The 19,928-nt window shown below is 39.2% G+C and overlaps 2 protein-coding genes across 6 annotated transcripts; one reads left to right on the top strand and one right to left on the bottom strand.

Moving 5' to 3' along the window:
- Positions 1–2,689: 2,689 nt before the first annotated feature.
- Positions 2,690–9,245, bottom strand: Bre1 (E3 ubiquitin-protein ligase Bre1). 4 transcript variants are annotated; one of them, XM_025304807.1, is made up of 16 exons: positions 9,050–9,245; positions 8,390–8,568; positions 8,047–8,233; positions 7,774–7,962; positions 7,579–7,715; positions 7,106–7,342; positions 6,880–7,005; positions 6,614–6,787; positions 6,263–6,520; positions 6,038–6,169; positions 5,534–5,802; positions 4,857–5,010; positions 4,602–4,715; positions 3,969–4,371; positions 3,760–3,854; positions 2,690–3,057 (listed from the first exon to the last, which is right to left on the bottom strand). In XM_025304807.1, exons 2-16 carry the CDS (start codon positions 8,537–8,539, stop codon positions 2,776–2,778), a joined length of 2,907 nt encoding a protein of 968 aa, XP_025160592.1. In that variant the 5' UTR covers positions 8,540–8,568; positions 9,050–9,245; the 3' UTR covers positions 2,690–2,775. The 4 variants fall into 4 exon arrangements, with proteins under 4 accessions (XP_025160592.1, XP_025160593.1, XP_011146551.1 ...); XM_025304808.1 differs by having other exon boundaries at positions 3,969–4,353; XM_011148249.2 differs by having other exon boundaries at positions 7,579–7,700.
- A 314-nt stretch (positions 9,246–9,559) lies between these two features.
- Mpp6 (M-phase phosphoprotein 6) lies at positions 9,560–10,873 on the top strand. Of its 2 annotated transcripts, none has more exons than XM_011148248.3 (4): positions 9,560–9,635; positions 9,749–9,828; positions 9,892–9,992; positions 10,234–10,873. In XM_011148248.3, exons 2-4 carry the CDS (start codon positions 9,784–9,786, stop codon positions 10,526–10,528), a joined length of 441 nt encoding a protein of 146 aa, XP_011146550.1. In that variant the 5' UTR covers positions 9,560–9,635; positions 9,749–9,783; the 3' UTR covers positions 10,529–10,873. The 2 variants fall into 2 exon arrangements, with proteins under 2 accessions (XP_011146550.1, XP_019698898.1); XM_019843339.2 differs by lacking the exon at positions 9,560–9,635 and adding an exon at positions 10,058–10,080 and having other exon boundaries at positions 9,642–9,828; positions 10,234–10,472.
- The last annotated feature ends 9,055 nt before the right edge of the window (positions 10,874–19,928 follow it).

Here is a 19,928-nt window from a genome sequence, read left to right as displayed (position 1 = left end):
AGACATGAGTTGCAAACGCGAGTGTAAAAATTGCATATTATGGCAAATTACTCGTGTACAATAACGTTAATACGAACGCAAATGAACGTTTGCGAACGTTGACGTCTCAATAAAATTAATATACGTTTTATCATTCTCTATTCATCAATTTTTTCCTCTTTTTCTTTTAATTTTCTAAGAGATTTTGTCAATATGTTCCTTGTAAATATAACGACAAAGAGATAATTAAATCAATTCTTGAATATTAAATAATTTTATACAATAATCCAATTTTATATAATAATCTAATCATAGCAAAGTAATTTGTTGTTTATATGTTATAAACTAAATCGATTAAATAATAAATATAATTCTATAATACACATTCAAATTGTTGATTGGTGAATTCAAGATCTAATTAGAAGATAGACTAAAATGTTCCTTCTCATTATTTTCGATCGAGGAAGATAAGAAAGTTATGACTTCCGGAATATATGCAATTCCAGCAAGTTAATATTATAGTTCCATTCAACAGATCCAATATTTATTCGTGCAATGCTACTGAATTTGATTGATATAAATATATAATAATTTTTTATGTACTCAATCAATCAAAAATAGACATTCAATTTTTGCACCTATTGAATGCAATCTAAGTCAATGGCTCCCAAACTTGTCCAGATGTTTAACTCCTTAATTTTATAAAATCTATTTTTTATATAAAAACTAATTTTCATATAAAAATTCTTTAAACAGAAATTACATATAGCTTTTACGTATATATATACAGGGTGAGTCAATTAAAGTGTTACAGACTTATATCTTGGAAATGAATAATTTTAGAGAAAAATGTTTCAGACAAAAGTTGTATGGTGTCAAATGAGACATAAGAAGGTATCATTGATTAAACCTTGATTAGCCATTTGAAGGTTACGTGAAGGTCACCAACAATTTTTCAAATGGAACGCCCTACTTTTTTTGGCATATTCTTATAACGTATTTCAAGAGCTTTCCAAAACACTACAACAAAGTATCTTTTTGTTAAGTACATCCCGAGTTATGAAGCTTCAAAGTTGCAGTACCGCCGGCATTTGTATTATCCAAGGTGTATCGCATGGAGGTTGCACGGTCGGATTTACACCTCTTTGTATGTATGTGTGCGCGCGTGTGTGTGTGTGTGCGAACACGCGCGCGCGCGCGCGCACACAACGGGTGTAAATCCGATCGTGCAACCTCCACGCGGTACACCTTGAGTAATGCTAAGGCCGATGATACTGTAAATTTGAAGCTTCATAACTCGGGATGTACTTAACAAAAAAATACTTTGTTGTAGTGTTTTGGAAAGCTCTTGAAATACGTTATAAGAATATGCCAAAAAAAGTAGGGCGTTCCATTTGAAAAATTGTTGGTGACCTTCACGTAACCTTCAAATGGCTAATCAAGGTCTGATCAATGATACCTTCTTATGTCCCATTTGACACCATACAACTATTATCTGAAACATTTTTCTCTAAAATTATTCATTTCCAAGATATAAGTCTGTAACACTTTAATTGACTCACCCTGTATATGTGTGTGGTGTGTGTATATATATATATTCTTATAAAAAAAAAAGTGAAAGAGAAACGTCTATATACGCGAAGAGTCTAGCATAAAACATTTGGGAACCAATGATCTAGGGCAGAGCTCGGCAAAAAATGTACGCGACGGCCGATTTTCGACTATCTCCGCCCACCGCTGTTCCTTTTACCTCGCCACTCCGCATGCTGCCTACAAGCCGCTCGAGCCTCAGGAGCGTGTTTCCAACAGTTTTCCACGTCACCCATGAGGTACTATTGTTGACGCATTTTTTTTTAGTGGTATCCCCAGTAGGCCTAATCCACTGATGACTGTAACAACCCGTAACTAATTGAACAGAAGCGAAATAAAATATGTTAAATGAAGAATATTTAATTCGATTTTCGGCGTCTTTTATTAGTAAAAGCGGAAACGTCAATTTGCATATTGCATGTAGCGAGCCGCATAAGACGTGGTAAGGAATCGTCGTTTAAAGAAGAACGCTTCTCATTTTTTATAAACTTCATTTTCAAAAATTATAGATTATAGATTATAGATTATAGAATTATAGATTAGGCCTACTGGGGATACCACTTAAAAAAAAACGCGTCAACAATATTACCTCATGGGTGACGTGGAAAACTGTTGGAAACACGCTCCTGAGGCTCGAGCGGCTTGTAGGCAGCATGCGGAGTGGCGAGGTAAAGGGAACAGCGGTGGGCGGAGATAGTCAAAAATTGGCCGTCGCGTGCATTTTTTGCCGAGCTCTGATCTAGGGTACTGATCGTACTTACATATAACTTTGTTAGTAACTTCACACAGGCTTATTGAAACAAAAGAGATCAAGCCGTAATCAAAGATACCTTTTTTTCTCCAATAGATGGAACTAGAAGCTTATTTATACAAAAAAACTTACGGTTTATTATGAACAGTATCGACCGACCAACAAGTAAAAGCAGCCGACCTCTTCCTCTTGTTTCTCTGTCTCTGTCTCTGTCTCTTTCTCTCTCTTTATATTTTTTGTTTCCCATTTGTGTTTTCCAACAAGTCGACAAAACAATAAGAATATAACAAAATCCATAATTGTTTCATGTTTGCATACGGGCGATCGCGTTTTTCTCAAAAAATCAGAGTAATAAATAAAAAATATAAAAAACGAAAAATGCGTTGTATTTTAAGATATCTATTACTGTGTAGGGTCGTAGCACACCATCGAACCAATCAGCATCGTCTCTTTCTTCATGTAGACAAATACAGTCGATGGTAGTCGTTTGCGCCGAAGGCGCAGTTGCACTTCGGGCATTTCCGTTGTCGCGTTTCGTAACGCGTACGCAGACAGTCCCAGCAAAACACGTGGAAGCACTTTGTGAGTACGGCGTCTTTGCGTTTCACCTTGCAGGATGGGCAAGTGAGCGTTTCTTTGTATTCTCGCAACTCCTCCGCCATCACCTCGTCCAAGGTCTCGGCAAGCTCGATTTTCTTCATACGCTCGACTTTACGTCGGAGTTGCGCTATCTCTTCCTGCAAATAAATTTAATAAATTGATAGGATAGTGCTAATGGCTGTGATTACGTGTGTTACATGTGTGTAGCTGAATGTGTATATGTAAACAATAAAGGATACAAAAAAAAGTTTGAAGAAAGATAAAATAAAACAAGATAAAATAAAACTTGGTTTTTCAAAATCCTCGTTATTTGTATCAATAATTTAACACATTTCTTATCTATTATACTGTATTATATATCTGAAGTTTTTTATATTAAACCTCGTATTACTAACTGTTCTGACTCAACTCAACACTAGATACTGCTCAATGAAGATTAAATTACAAATAGATTACAATCGGAAACAGAAAAATATAAATCGATGTGAAAATATAAATTCGATTTATTACAATTGCTCATTGTTCACTCGTATATATATATATATATATTTCGAAGTTACATATATTTATATTTCTGTAATTAATAAAATTTTTATAATTGATGTATATGTGTAATCTAAGAGAAAGGGTGAGAGACAGAGACAGAGACAGAGAGAGACAGAGAAAGAGAGAGAAAGAGAGAGAGAGAATATGTCGATAAAATAAAATAAAAACAAAAGTCACTAAAGTGACTCAGTGAACAGTATTGAATGCACGTAATAATTGTGACGTTTAACAATATTTAATCGTGTACATAGTATAATAATAGTATAATAATAAATTCTAGTCAATGTATGTACCTGCAATCTTTTAGTTTTATACGCTTCAGCCTCCAAAGAGCTTGTCTTTTCAGCTACTACTTGTTGTGCTTCTTTCATCTGGGAATGATATTTTTCTGTAACAAGAATCGTTTTGAACAAAAGTCTCTTCTTGAAAACAAATTGCGTTACATATTTTACATTATACGTTCAGCATCTACATATTTAGCATTTAACATAAGAAATCTCACCAAGATGGAGTTTGAGATCGGCGGCTGATTGCGCGCTTTCTATCGCTTTTCGTTTGTGCATCTCCATCGCTTGTTGCCTCACGGCTAATTCTTTTTCCACCGTCGCGAGGGAATTTTGCAAAAGACGTTCCTTCTCCTCCAATTTTCGCACGACGACATTGGCTGCCTCCACCTGCGTGGTTAATGTGGACACTTGCTCCTTCAATACGTCTTTCTCCTCACGCGCGAGCTTATGCAGCTGATTACTCTTAATTCTTTCTGTCATGAGCTTGAAATTCGCGTCGTCCTTTTCGCGTAGCTGCTGTATCAGTCTCGAATTCTGTTCCTGCATATCCTCAAACGCCTGTCCAGTTACTTCCATCTCATTCAGAAGCGCTTCCTCCTCCTGCAGCCACACACAATTCTGTTCAGTGTTACACCACCGTTACACACCAATTCTGTTCAGTGTTACAAGACTGTTACACCACTGTTACACCACCATTCGCGTACACCACAACTACAAAGATCAAATAAACTCTGCTTCTTAACACTAAAAGCTTCTAAGATTATACGGAACAATGAGAGATGCCGATCATCGTTTTGTGGTATCGATAGCTACAGTAAACACAGGAAATTCTATGAAGTGCGATCTACCTGTTTTTGACAAGCCACTTGACGTTGCAACGTGTATGCCTGATCCTCCAATTTTTTAATTTTTATCTGCGCATCCTCGTCAGCCAATTTTTTACGTTCTTCGCGTTTACTTTCCTACGAAGATATTATTTGTAATATTACGTTATGTTACATCATATAATTGTGTTATATTTTATTATATACTATGTAATAATTGTCATATTACACGCGCGATATATACGTCATAATCGTACAAGGAAAATGATTGTGACTTACTTGAATTTTCTTAATCTGTTGTCGCAAGTCCTCTAATTCCGCCCTTGTTTTACGTTCTGCAGCCATCAACTGTACTTTGTCTCGTTGCTCTTTTCCAACGCCTTTGTACATGTCCAACAAAAGTTTCATCTCTTTCATTTCGTTTACAGCCTTCCTGTAATCAGATATCTGTTGCCATCTTCTTTTATTTTCTAATATTTTACATCGTTACACCTACACATAACGATCCTTTGGTCATCAAAATTTAATAAAAATATCTCAGAGTTAAACGTCTTCAAAATATGAATTTAAAATTTAAAACGGCAAAATATGAGAAGGAAAATTTCATATTTTTCTCTTACAATGTTGGAATTTTCATATTTTCATAAAATACTATATTCAAAATATATTCAAAATACTTGTTCCTCCTAACATTAATTAAATTTTAACTTGAGTTGTCTAAAAATAGAGTTTAAATTCAGGTTTAGTCTTTTAATTTGGTAGAAATAGATAGAAATGTCAAAGTCTCTCAAGCGTTTGCGAGTATATTTCGAAATCCTAAATTAATATTTTAAGACATATTTAACTTTGAAAGCGACATATATATATATATATACGTAAGCAAGAATATAACATAAAACATGCAGTAAACATATGCATACTAGTTTCGAAAATATACGATGTTTCTACCAACGTACTTTAATTGTGCTTTCAAATCCCTCACAAGTTCTGATTCTGCCATTTTTGCATCCTTACTACGATGTGCCGTATCACGATGCTCGGTTTTTATCGATTCTTTCTTAATATCTTTCTCACGTTTTATATCCTTCTCCTTTTTTATTGTGGGTGAAGTTAACGTTATAGAATCGGGAGTTCCTTTGCTGCCTTCACCTTCTCCCACTTCGATAGTTTCCACTTCCTCATCAACAACTTCCCTTTTTATGGTCACACCACTTTCTTCTTTTATCTATTTGCCACGTTAGAGATAAAATATTAATAGCAAAAATAAATGAAATGAATGTCTTGCTTATAATTAACTCTCGCCGAACGATGTCTGGATTAGACATCGTTTGGCCTAATCCTAGGCTCGAACCCACGCACCATAGTTTGTGCGGTTGCCAGAGCCGTCAGTATTGCAAGAATTAAAGAATACAGGAAAAGTTCTTGAGTTCTTCTTAATACAAGTTTATACGTTGTGGTACCTGCGCAGAGCCTGGTAAGGAGTTAGATGTATCCTCTTCTTTTCCGCTGCCGTCTGAATTGTTACCTTCTTTGTTTTCTTGAGACGTTTGCTGGCCTAATTTCGCCGTCAATTCCTCCACCTCTTTCTTCAGCTACACATTTAATAAACAATTTTTTTATATAAATATTGAGAAAACTTGTAGCGGCGTAATTTATAAGTACAATTAAAATAACTTGATAAATACTCGTGGTATCTCAGTGGAAGCTTCCTTGTATTTTCGCTTATAACGAATCACTTCCCCTTTTAATTGCTGATTGTGATTCTGAAGGGAGGTGATCAAATGACGCATCTCGCGATTAATCGGACCTGTTTGCTCGTTAGCTGCTAAGTTTTGCTCGAATTCGATACGAAGCATTTCGTATTCCTTACGCAATTGCGCCAAGACATCTTCGAGTTGTATACATTCCCCGCGTAACTTTTTTTGTGCCAATAACTCTTCGCTCTATATAAACGGTATCACATAGATGAGATTAAAACTATAATTTTCCAATTTTAAGTTCATCTCCGAATCTCCTTTTATACATGTCAGACTCACCTCCATCATCTCGATGTGGCGTAAATGTATATTCTTACTCGACTGCAATTGTTGACGAGCGTCATCTAATTGTGTTTTTAATTGCATAGACTCATTATATAATACAGAAAACTGCGATTGCAGACATTTATACTCAGTCGTTTCCACGATAACCGATTCAGGCAATTGTCTTATCTGGTATTAACAGCAAGTTCATTGGTGTTTTATATTTATTTTGTTTTACTATGATCTAATTAAGACTGCAAAATTAATTATAATGTACTCACATCCATCTTCAATTTCTCCACTTCTTTCAAAGTGTCACGATGTTGTTGATGCAGTTTATCCAATTCTTGTAATCTATTGTTAGCTAATTCTCGCGTCTCCTCCAACTCTCTTTGCAAATCCTCAAGCTGTACAGATAAAGAAATATGATAGCATTAAAATATATAACTTAAGTCGAAATTTTTATTTTTTAAATTAATTTTCAAACAAAACAAAAGATTCTTTTACCTTAGTCTGTGAAACACTAGACGCAACCAAAGTACTAGGTTTGTTGCTGCCTTTTTCGTCTGTGCCATGAATTTGTTGGAAAGCTTTTAACTTTTCAATTGCCTCTCCAAGGTGATGTTCCAATTTATCATTTCTTGCTCGTACTTTATTCAATTCATATTGCAAATCATCTACCTGATTTCGTAATTCTGCCGCAAGTGTATCTTTTCCAGTTATAGTATCTTGCAATTCTGACATCTGCAAAGAAAGATTTGCACACATTTATGTAGGAGAGGGAAGGGAAATACTTTGTGATAATCATAACTTGTAACATATTAAGAAAAGGATGGTTGTGTATGCGCAATGATGTGCAAAATAGTTACAAATATAACCTAAAATTATAAAAGACAAGGTTAAAAAGTATATTATTAAAAAAATATAAAAATCTAAAATATAGAAGAATTGTGAACATAAGAGAAATGTTATCGCATTACCTTCAGTGAAATAGTATGATACTTCTCATGCAGTTGTATATTTATTGCCTGCAAATTTCTATTTTCCATTTGTATCTCGGCATTTGCACGACGTACGACCTCATCAATATTTGGCGCCTCATCTGTACACACAGAAACTATCTTAAGATTACAACATGAATAATTTTAAATACACTATCCAAAAATTATATTTACCACCATCAAACTGTCCTTTGAGTGCAAGTGTGATCTTTTCATTTCTTTGAGATAAACGGTCAAATGCCTGTACAACTTTAGACACCGCTCTCTTAGATACCTGTACACGATTTGCTAATTTGTCATCCAATTCTTCTTTATCCCAAGAAGATAATTGCATGAGGAATGATGTTGTAGCCTCACTTTCGTCTATAACAAGGTTAAAAAGTATACTATTAAAAAATATGTACACTAAATTATCATTATATTGCTTTCCCTTTAGATTCTTCTTACTTTTATTTTCTGATTCATCAGCAGTTTCAGCATCAAATCTTTGGAGTAATACACGTATATCCTCATTAAGTTGATTCCAATATCGATTAACTACATTAAGTACTGCATCATCCTGCATTTGACGTTTTTCTAATTGTTCAATCCGTTGTCTTAGTTCAGCTTCCACTCTATGTCTTTGCTCTAATCTCTGAAATTAGTATAGATATTAATATTAGATACAATATTTACAAACTAAAATATGTATTGTATTTACTTATACATATATATATATATATATATATATAAAAGTAAATATATATATATATATGCTATGTATAGTTATACAAATATAAAATCTCCAAACCTGTGCCAGTTTTTTGTTCTGAAATTGTAACACCTTCATGTCCATTTCTTCTAAAGTAGATATAGGCCCGATTAAAATCGGCTCAAACTGAACTTTCTTGATAGGTGGTTGAGAACTAGTGTCCCCATTATCTGCTGATCGTTTCATCATTTTTGTTTGAAGAAATGTTTATGCCTTATCTGCAAAAAGTATGTATGTATGTATAATGAAATTGGCACTGTATTTCTTTTTTCTATTTATAATATACATAAGCGCCAGAAAATAAATATCCAAAAGACTTTACGTAAATACTATATAAGATATATAAGCCACATGTTGGGTTACGTTAGGTTAACAGTATTCAACTAATTGGCTACCAAGTACATTTTATATTACTTAAAGTATAGAGACAAGAATAATTATAATTTTACACGACTATTCAACGATAATAACTCATAATGTCATTTTTTACTTTTATTCATTCTGTATTAAAACAAGTATAAAGTGCAGTGAGTCACAAGTAAATTGCGTGGAATTTCTGTCGGACATTTCAGTAGCTATTCGAACACAGTGCAACAAGACTTCTCATTTTTTTTTCAGACCACAGAATATGTCTAATACTGAACCGTTGGAGCAATTACTATTGTTATTGATCATGGCCGTGAGCGGGTACGAACATACCTTGAGAATAAGCTTGATAAAGTATGTCCAAGATCCACCTAATGTTTCGTAATTAATACGTTTTTCGTATTTATACGCCAATACATTATTTTCTGATGAAAGTTGCCTTCCACGTCATACTCGCCGCTCCAAATACCTGCATTTTATGCTGGAAGAGCTTCTATGGATACGCCTATAAAATAAGCTCCTAAAGAAGGGCTCCCTCTCTCTCTCTCAATATCGGCTCCAAGCGCCCCCTAAAGAAGGGCGACGTTTAACACAAGAATCGATAGTCTTTGATGAGGAATCGACTATCTCCCCAGTCTTTCCAAATTCAATCGATTTTCGCAGCGATAGTTCTTTTAATTCGATAACTCTAGACTGTTGTTAGTTCCGATGTTTCCGTTACGAGCCGCCACTATCCCTACGGCGAATTCAACGACGAGTTAAATCAGGCCGTGTTCCAAAATTCATTGCCAGTACGGAAAATATATAGTTTGTGTCACGCAAATTATAACTTTTCAGCGCTGGCAGTGAATTTTGGAACACGGCCTCAATCTCTTCGCCAAGTAAAACAACTTAATGATATATCAAACAGACACGATTGGTTAGATTTACCTTGTTACATCGTGTATTCTTGCATATTGTGTGACATATGTATATTTCCATAATTTATCTCCTTCGAAATAATTCAACTGTTATTTAACTAGAATATTGTAGTTATTTCAGATTGATCGAAATAAAAATCTACAACAATGACAGAAAAGATAACTTTGTCAAAAAATATACTAGAGATGAAGGTAAGTTTAATAACTTAAAATGAAGTCGTAAAGACTTTGCAACTAATGTTAAGTTAATTCTAGTTCATGAAACGAACAAAAGAAAAAGTCGACAAACAACAATATCAAGAAGAAGGAGAGCTTTACTTTGGAAGCCAAGTTACAAAACGCATGAAAAAAGAATCGTAAGTACTTACTATATAGATTCCAATTAATACGGTTGCTTATTTTCCCTTTATTATTTTTTCAGAAATAAATGTGAAGTATATTCAGGTATATACACAATAATGTAAATTTACGATGATATAAATTATTTGGTTCCATTAATACTAATACATAAAAATATAATAATAATATTTGGATCTTTCTTTATTCTTTAACCAATATATATGAATTGCTAACAATTGCTTCTATTTTATTTTTCAGAGAAAGATTCATCATGGAATCAAGCTATGTTTTTTGTGAAAAACTTGTCAGTGGTAGAATGAGTTTTCAAGGAATGAATCCAGTAATTGAGAGGTATATGGAATCAATACAGAACCAAGAAAGAATAAATGTAGAAGAAAGCAAGCAAGTTGATATATCAGATGAGCAAATGTCTGTTCAATGGCAGAAAATACGAGGAAAGTTTGAATCTATGCAAAAGCATAAGAATCCACGGTACAGTGCGGTTAAAGATGAGCCATTAAAAAAGAAAAAATTCTTAAAACCAGTAGATTGATATAATGTAAATAATATTAAGAGGATAATCGCTAATTTATATTTCGATACCTTTGAGAGACCAAAGAGACAAATTGTCTCTGTGGAACTAAAGCTCACAAACTGTGAAACTTCGAAATGTATTACCTTTACTTGGTTAATCTGACATAAATCAACTATCATAAGATGATTTAAATGTGTTATTAGAAAAAAATCACTCAATCATATGAAATTTGTATTTGTATTTCATATTAAACATATTTGTATTTCATATTAAACATATACATGTAATATATTTTTCTTACTTATTAGTGTTTTGCTCAAAAAACAAATTTGCAAAATAAATAGCTAATTTTTTACTTCCACATTTCTTCGCTACATAGTGTAATGCAGTGGGTAATGCTGCCGAAATGTTTCTACGCAAACATGGCCTGTGCAATCTTTCAGCAATATTTTTTGCTAAAGTGCATTAAAGATATTCTTTAACAATTTGAAACCGACATTTTCAAACATATTACGAATATCTTCTTTATTACAAATTTACAAATCATATTCTTTAAGGAGAAAATTATATATGTTTTAATTGTTTCTTATTTGAATGTATACCAGTGTGTATTAGCATTGTACTTCCGACTTGGCAGATGGAAGTCCAGTCGCATGAATCTCTGTAATATTTTGGAAAGTTTGTATTGCGAATATTCGTTAACTTGATATCGAGGCAGAAAAAGAGAGAGGAAAGAATACTAAGTAATTGTCAAGAGTATTGTCATTGTGGTATATATATATATAACACAATGACTATATATATATATATATATGTATATATGTAATCAAGATGTATAAAACTATTTTAGAGGTCTTATTACTGTTATCAAACGTCGAAACGTTCCCTATGCTACCGACATATGTGGTAATGTAATCCGAACTTGTCGATGACACTTCTAAAATAATAATTCTTGATAATATTGCCGTGCCACTATAAAAAGGATTAAATCCTTCGAAACATATCTAACATTATTGCCTTTAAATTATTGCCAATTGTTGCAAAAAGATTTGAAATTTTACTGAAAAATTAATTTTATAGGCGTCGATTTTAAAGTCGATAGTTACGATTTAGAAATGATCGTGAAACTAGTCAATCGCACGTGGGAGAAAACTTTGGTAGTGTTATAAAAATTAGCAAAATATTTATTTACGTTGCGTCTTGGGCAAATCCGGCATACTGCGCCTCGAATTCAAGAGATCTAGCAATTCTCTGTACTTGATATTTCCGTCTTTACGTAATTGTAATGTGTCCATTAACAGTGCGAAAAATTTTTCATTCGGATATATGCGATATTCTCTGATAATCGCAAAAACTTTATCCTCGGGTAAAACTCCGTCACATTCCTGAGACAATTTGATCGTGACGTTGAGGAAATGAAAAATTTCGACTAGCGTATATCCCATTAAGGAATTAATTATAAATTAGTATGTTCGACATGTCATTGTAGTAAATGTAGGAAATATTAATTAATAACTTGTATAGACATGTTTAATCATACTGATAAATCGATATATGTCTACTTTGTCCAGGCAAGACAAGTCATCTTCGACCTTCCCGAACGGCACTTCGGGAACGCGTTTCTTCAACATCCGACGGAAATTATTCAGATGTCGGAGGCATTGCCACCAGAAGAGAGTCTCCTCGTTTAAATCGGAGTCACGCAATGAGTCCGATACATTAAACTCATCTTTAATAGTTTTCTTACCGTGCACAATGTCAGCGTAAGAGCGCGACGTTTCCGGATCCCTTGAAAATTTATCAATTACCGTGAAAAGTTTCTCAGTTTTTCTCATCAATCATTCGACCGAGACTTATGAAGAAATAAACATATTTCTCATTCAGTTGTCTATCACAAAAGAGAGAGAGAGAGAGAGAGAGAGAGAGAGAGAGAGAGAGAGAGAGAGAGAGAGAGAGAGAGAGAGAGGAGTCTTACCCGTCGCGGGAAAGAGATTTTCGTTATTCGACGAGTCATCATAAATTGCATAGTCACTGTAAATTACACCGCCGCTACATCGCGAGATTAATGATCACTCTAACTTAAGAGCACTACCTGATACGTCCGACGGATGGTCTTGTACGTTCCGTGAAATCCGCTTGCAAACGATTAACTAACGTAATCGGCTCGCAATTGATCCACGTGAAAATTCTCTTGATTCGCGTTTCCGATTCGTGACCCTTCCGGAGCTTACCGAATCGTTGAGACTTATCGAAGGGCCTCGTATAACTGCAACGACAAATTCCGATTACAGATTAAGCGGCTAGATTATATATACCTAAATCTGCGCTCGGAACTCTCCGCCTCGGAACAACCGAGACGGATTCGTTGCGGTTATTTTGCGCATTTTATAATCGTTTCGCATTATTCACTCTCTCGTAATTTGCTCCGATGGCTCATAACGATTATGCGACTTTCGGTACAAGAAACGCGCGATATCCTCCTGCGTCGCCGTTTTTACTTCGCTTTCGAGTAGAACCTGTTTCATCGTCCTTTCTGCAACAACAGTTCAAACGGAAACGATCTCGATAATCAACGGCAGAAAAGCATATCATTTGAAATATGTTTCTTGAGGAAAGTAACTTTGAAATCCTGTCACGATGTAACTTCAAACATTCGTATTTCGTACTGGATTCTCTCGACTTTCGACTCACCGATGGCTTCACTCCTCGACGCTTAGATTTTCGGGGAAACCCTCGACGATTAACCAAAATTATTATTTACGCAATTCCCTGGAATTTCTAATCCGATTTCAAAGGGATTTACGCTCCCAAGCGTAAATTAGGGATTTTTATTAAATCCTTTAAATGCATAATTAGTCGAAATTATTATTTACGATATATTCGACACGGCAGTTTACTTTCAATTGAGATTTTTGCCTGAGAGCCCTCACAAAAAAAGTGTACAATTAATTAAAATCATCACTCGATCACGCGATCCCCTCTTGATCTTCAGCCCTCGACCCTAATTTATATTTTTGATCAAATCTTCACAGGTGTGCAGCCTAACCCTAGCCATCTGAAATGCTTATCGTCTCATCGAGATTCTTCCAAGTACGCCTTATTATCCTTCCGCGGACGATCTCACCGATGCGTCGATACACATTACACAATAGCCGGGGTATCGCGTAATGGAACACCGCGTCGGTTTTGCAACGGAATGGCAGAAACGGAATATGGCCTGGCGCACGTATGTGTGCGCATTGACGACGTAACGTTATACGCGAAGGATATATCGAATGAAGTTGTTCAGCTAGTGCCGCTTTTTTACACGCGTGCTAATTCCCCGGGATGGTTTTGCGGCGTTTAAATGAGCGACGCGCGACTCGTCGTCGATTTATTACACCGTTAATTACTGCGCGTTCGCATTACGTAATAGCGTAGGCAGGCAGGCAGGTAGGCGTGGATACGTTACGCGAGCATTCGTGAAATTGCCGATATACGTATTTTGTATCGTTCTCTCTCTCTCTCTCTCTCTCTCTCTCTCTCTCTCTCTCTCTCTCTCTCTCTCGTGTTGCTCGCGCGTTAGACAATTCACCGCTGTGCGACTCCGATCGTAACGGAAAAACGACGCGTTTTCGCTCGAGAGGGAAAGAGAGAGAGAGAGAGAGAGAGAGAGAGAGAGAGAGAGAGAGAGATGTCTCTTCGCGGGGCAGATATTGAAATCTATCGTGGAGTCATCGCGCGATTTCTGTACGAGCGATCTCCTTTTTACTTGTACGACGTCACGTCGCCGTCGCAGGACACGCACAATTGCCGCTGTTATTAACGGCCGCGGATTTATCCGGGAGAGCAAATAGCGCGAGCGCAAACGCACTCGTTGCACCACCACTTTCCGAGATTTAATATATTCTTACAGCTGCGTGTCGACCATGACGCAATAATATCGCTTGTTTCGCCTTGTTTTTCAGATGAAATATCGGGCCGTTAATTGCGGTAGCATGCAGCTCGCCTTGAACGAGTCCCGGCTCTTCCCTTGAGAATGCCGCGGGACGCCCGCGAGAATCGAAAATCGTGATCCGAATCCGTTCGGCAATTCTGAATCGCCAGGCGCGCCAGGCGACCTGGTTGATCCTGCGCTCTTATAAAAGTGTCGACAGACGCTGCGAGAGCTTTTACGCTCGGATCGCACGGACGCGATTTACAGGATCGCGAAGATGGATGTAACTTATTCGCGCGAAATGTGCCACCGAACTCTTGGAAAAGAAAGAAAGGACCAAGAATACCGTCTTAGAAAACGATAGAATGGATTTTGCGAGTTTCTATCAGAGATATACGAACTATTCGAATTCGAATTGAATCTAATGTAATTCGATTCGATTCGAGTCCGAATCCCTGTGATTCGAATCCGAATAATCCGAATAGGAATCAAATACATTATCGTTCGTGTATGTTCGAACCCTTAACTTGTAATTGACATAACTTATAATTAATAACTTAATTATAAATTATTTTAATTATTTAAATATATATTGTACTTTAAAATGATATTACAACATCAATATTCCCTTTCATATTAAAATCTTCCATCGTTATTTGCGTGTTTAATAGTCATGTTAAATTTTTTAATGATTCGACTCGATGCGAATTGGAATTTGAAAAATGAGATTCGATTCGACATAAAAATTCTTGATTCGCACATCTCTAGTTTCTATCAAAGTTGTCAGTCAAAAGCTCGGCTCGATTTTCGAGTCGAACACTTGATTTCGCTCCCTCCGATGGAAAACAAATCACTCGCCGACTGATCATCGTTGTTGAAGAATTATCGACATTATCGATTACTCGATGGATGAACTTGCTTCCACTGAACGCGATCAAATGAAATGCGATCAGAGCTCGATCAAACCGAACTCTTTCTCGCATTGCGTAATCGCGCTCAGACGAGCGACCGGATCTCCTTCACGTTCACGAGGTCGCCTGCGCGAACTCATCAGTCCCGAGGTGCGGTCGCCGATAACGAAACGTGTTGTACGAAACAACGAGGCTACGGCTATATGAGGAAACGGGATTCATTTATCATCGAGTTCGCGGCGGAATATATTGTTAATCGTCGCGTTACGCGCCAGCCTGAGCGCGTCCGCTCACTCGCACGCGCTGCTTCCTCGCCACTTTGCCGATCCTCCTCCCGGGTGCCCGGTGTATGATTAGTTCCTGATTGCGCTTGCTCGCTCGCTCGGCCGTCGGTAACTATCGGTAACGTGGAGAGGACTTGTTTCTCCAAAAGGCGGTGCACCGTCAATTCCCAGCCACCGTCGCTCGCCACCGCGAACAAGAGCATCGCGAGAACGTAACAACGGCCGCGGCAGCAGCAACAGCAGCAACAGCAGCAACGACGGCGCTGCAACTGCTGCGAGCAACACGCGTCCTTTGCCGGAGCCGAGAGTGCGGATGCGCTCGTTGCGGGCGACTCGCGCGACGTGTTATTTCCAGAAAAGCGCGCCTGTGGCGGCCGAGATTACGGACAATTTGCGATACAACGACGACGGACGGTGATTGGAATCGGAGCCTGCGATACGAATCTCGAGGCACAATGTGACTTTCCTTCCTGGAGAACGGCCCTCCGAACCGCCGCCACCACCGTCTCTCCTCGTTCTCTTCCTCCTCCTCCTCCTGCTGCTGCTGCTGCTGCTGCTCCTCCTCCTCCTCCTCCTCCTCCTCCTCCTCCTCCTCCTCCTCCTGGCTCCTGCCGCTCTTGTGCCAGTTGGCATCCCATAATTGTTCTCCGGACGAGCAATTAAAGCTCACGATCCATCGATCGGCGGATGATTAGTGCCGCGCCGATGAAACTAATCGCCGCTCCGTCCTCGTCGCTCGCCGGCTCTTTGCGCGAGACGGAACGAGGAGATCGCCGCGCCGGCTGCGTTACGGCAGCGCTTGGAGTCGCGATTCCGAATCGAAAGGCGAGCTGCGAATTGAGATTGAGGAAGAGAGAGAGAGAGAGAGAGAGAGAGAGAGAGAGAGAGAGAGAGACAGAGGGAGAACAAGTTGCGATTGTGTGCTTTTTGTACTTCTCCGTTTTCCCGCGCAAGAAACATAATGGTGCCTTTATGTCACGCGTAATTATCGTAGTTAAAACAGCCGGCTTCTTACCGCACAACAATGAGAACAGAAATTAAATAAGCGAGTATACGGCCGACACGTATAATCGATTATTAATAAGGACCGTGTACGCGAGAGCGCGCTATTTATAAAGCTCTATACACTCCGATCCTCCCCACGGTGATTTAGAACAGGCTCGCGCCGCGCTTCGCTCGGCTCGCGTGCATTAAACTTTTTTCGCATTAACGAGGAACATGAGCGGCGTCCGAGAGCGTCTCATGACGGGAGACGAAAGCTTGTGGACGTGGTAGACGGTCTTGTTGTTCGTCTTGTACGTGCTAAATATTTGAGTCAGGTTGTCGTCGGCATTAAACGACGAGCAAACATCGCCGATACACCGCGGAAGAAAACGCTGCACATTTATCAAGCGCAAACAAGGCACCGTTCCGTCTTGCCTGCTTGCCTGCCTACCTGCCTGCTTGCCTGCCTACCTGCTTACCTGTCTCGCCATCATCCCTTACAGTAAGTCGCCGCGCTCAACTAGATCGGATAATGAGTTTCTTGTGACGTCGTGATAATTTCGAAAGAGAGAGAGAGAGAGAGAGAGACTCGTTAAAAGCGTCGCTGTGTTTTAACTCATTAACCCGAATGTAATAGCGTTCACTGAAGCACTTTAGTTCCAATAGAAAAAAAGAAAATGCGAATATACAAGTCGAGGAAGATGCACGACGTAGTCGAGGGAAAGAGAAAGAGAAAAACAGAGAGCGAGAGAGAGAGAGAGAGAGAGAGGGAAATCGTATCGCGGCGAGGAAAGCTCGGGATCTCGGCCGACACTCGATATCTCGCCCAGCTGTGCAGCAAACGGATTTTTACGTTGCTGCCTCGTGTAAAGAGAGAAGCGCTAAACGACGAGCGCTCGAAATTCACGCTCGTTACGCGTCTCGCCGCCTGTTTCAAGCAGCAGCTCCCAAACGCTCCGCGAATGAGAGTAACAATAAACGGCATGTAGCGCATGTAATACGTACGTACTAATGCTCGCGTCGGACGCGCAAGAATGGCACATGCTAATGACAGCTAACATCGATCGAAACGCTGAATCTGATTTCGATCGGGAAAAGTCGCGAGTGTTCGGACGTAAGATCGACGGAGATCGACGGAACTCTCCCGCCGAGAGAGAGAGAGAGAGAGAGAGAGAGAGAGAGAGAGAGAGAAAGGAAGAGAGGGGGGAAAGTTGGCCTTCCTTTTCTATCAAGGAAGACATCATCAAAAGTCGTTGCGAGTACTATCGGTATAATTAAATCAATCGAGAACAAATCCCATTCGCTGATTAATAAGCCTGTCAGACGTATCCCATGTGAGAAACCGGCGCGCGTGCGCGCGCGCAACGATCTCCTCGCTTCTCTCCAAACAATCGCGCTCGACAGGACGGGGACAAAACTCACAAAAATAGGAAAACACGAGGTGTAACGGCAAGTACCGTAAAAATGTACTCGCCGTATGTGGAACAGCGCGCGGTTCAGACGGGCGTCCCTGCCCCGACGAGGAGGTGACGCTTCCCCTTGGGAACCCCTGGGAGAGACAGCCGGTGTAGCCGGCGTGTGACGTAGCGCGAAACAGTGTCAGCGAGCGGGGTCGACATGTGGGTAAAACGGTAACCGACCACGGAACAATATTTGCCCGATAACCAGCCTGGAAAACGTTCTCTCCGTGCGTGCTAATGGATTTAGCGGCAGGACCACGTGTCTGCCCTCTCGAACAAGCGTGCGTGCGTGCGTGCGTGCGTGCGTGCTTCACACACCGCCGAAGCTACACCCGGAATCTTTCTGTTTGCCGTGTGTCTCGCTTTCGCCGATGATGCGTTGATCGATGAGATTTTTATTCATACAAGAGCGACCGCGAGGCGACGAGCTGTCCGCCGATCGTTTGTTTCTTCCGCGCGAGCGATCGATCGATCGATCGATCGATCGACTGACTGACTGCCGCGTCTTGAATTTTCTACGCTGACCCGCGCAAGACCGATGACAATCATTTTGTCCGCCCGCAGATTCGTCACGAATATATTTCTCTTTTCCCACACGATCGATCGTAAACACGATTGATTGATGCCAGGTCCGAGGTATATTTGCGCACGCTAAATATTTTGGCTGAGGTATTTAATGACAATGTCAGTTTCACGATTGTGCCGTTATGGGTAGTCCGTGTAGAGGGCTACCGCGAAACAAGCGAAATGACAACAGCAGCAGCGGCATCATCAGCTCGTTCATCATTCTCTGTCACGTGTTAGTTCGCGTGTTACTCGGCCACATCAGTTTGATACCCTGCAAAAAATATGCGAATAGAGACGCGGCCGGAAGTGTCGCTTTGCCGTCTAGCCGATCATTAGTGGCATCAAATTGGCAATGATAAATCACGATAACGGCACTCTCCTCTATCGCGACCCTTTGAGACGATATCGAAACGAGATAGATTAGATATCCGCATGCTCGCTCTCGTTAGGTTTCTGTATCGACTTGGGAATTTAATTAATTTCTTGTATTAGACACATGTAGTTCGAGAATCGACGACTTTGCGTGAGAGGGAGAGGATCGTTTGCGAAACATTCCCCGAAAATTTTACATTTTGTGATAAAAATCTTTTATCTTGGAGGACGATCTCCCAGGTTTAAGATTTAATTAGTCTCGCGCGTGGCTTGTAACAAGAATATTATTATATTATATTATATATTATTATATACGTATATGTGTGTGTGTGTGTGTGTGTGTGTGTGTGTCATGAATATTGTTATTGTCATTGTACAAATTTATGTGTTATATATGCAAATGTAGCGCGGCAATTTATTCATAATCACGCAGATGGCTCAGAACAACATCAGAGATTAATTTAATCTTCAATGAAACTTCATCAAGGACGATTCTCTCCGGATCTCATCAGTCAGATAAAACGCGATCCCGGCAAGTTCTAATACGTGGACAAGATCCAATTTCGCGTAGCCGAGCGTGTAATTGCCAGTGTAAGGAAAAATATCGTGATCGTGAAGAAAAGAATCGCTCGTCACAATTCGATACTTAACACGGCACGGACGTCTCTCCTCAACGTGCGCGGCGCGTATCGCAGACGCGCTTCTTTATCGTCGCTGCTTCGCAGGCTTCACGTAATTTTAGAATCAAGGAAACCGAGCTAATGATACCCGACGATATGTCATTTCTATCTTAGACACTCCCCTACTAATTCGATGTGCCGCGTCGATGTACATTCGTCTAGACGATAAAATTCCGAGTATGCGTCACGTATCGCGATATCTCGCGCGGCATTTCCGTGCCGCGCCGCGCGATCACGCGGCGAA

Source organism: Harpegnathos saltator, unplaced genomic scaffold, assembly GCF_003227715.2.
Source record: "Harpegnathos saltator strain DR-91 unplaced genomic scaffold, Hsal_v8.6 scaffold650, whole genome shotgun sequence".
Lineage (NCBI taxonomy): Eukaryota > Metazoa > Arthropoda > Insecta > Hymenoptera > Formicidae > Harpegnathos > Harpegnathos saltator.
This window is presented reverse-complemented; position numbering and strand designations above follow the sequence as displayed.

Bases quoted from the DNA above. Each gene is read 5' to 3' on its own strand.
- Mpp6 (XM_011148248.3), top strand. From the start codon at position 9,784: ATGACAGAAAAGATAACTTTGTCAAAAAATATACTAGAGATGAAG. The intron at 9,829-9,891 runs GTAAGTTTAATA...AGTTAATTCTAG, and splicing joins AAAATATACTAGAGATGAAG to TTCATGAAACGAACAAAAGA. The intron at 9,993-10,233 runs GTAAGTACTTAC...TTTATTTTTCAG, and splicing joins AAACGCATGAAAAAAGAATC to AGAAAGATTCATCATGGAAT.
- Bre1 (XM_025304807.1), bottom strand. From the start codon at position 8,539: ATGATGAAACGATCAGCAGATAATGGGGACACTAGTTCTCAACCACCT. The intron at 7,343-7,578 runs GTAATGCGATAA...CTTTCTTTGCAG, and splicing joins ATCATACTATTTCACTGAAG to ATGTCAGAATTGCAAGATAC. The intron at 3,058-3,759 runs GTACATACATTG...ATTTATTTGCAG, and splicing joins ATAAAACTAAAAGATTGCAG to GAAGAGATAGCGCAACTCCG.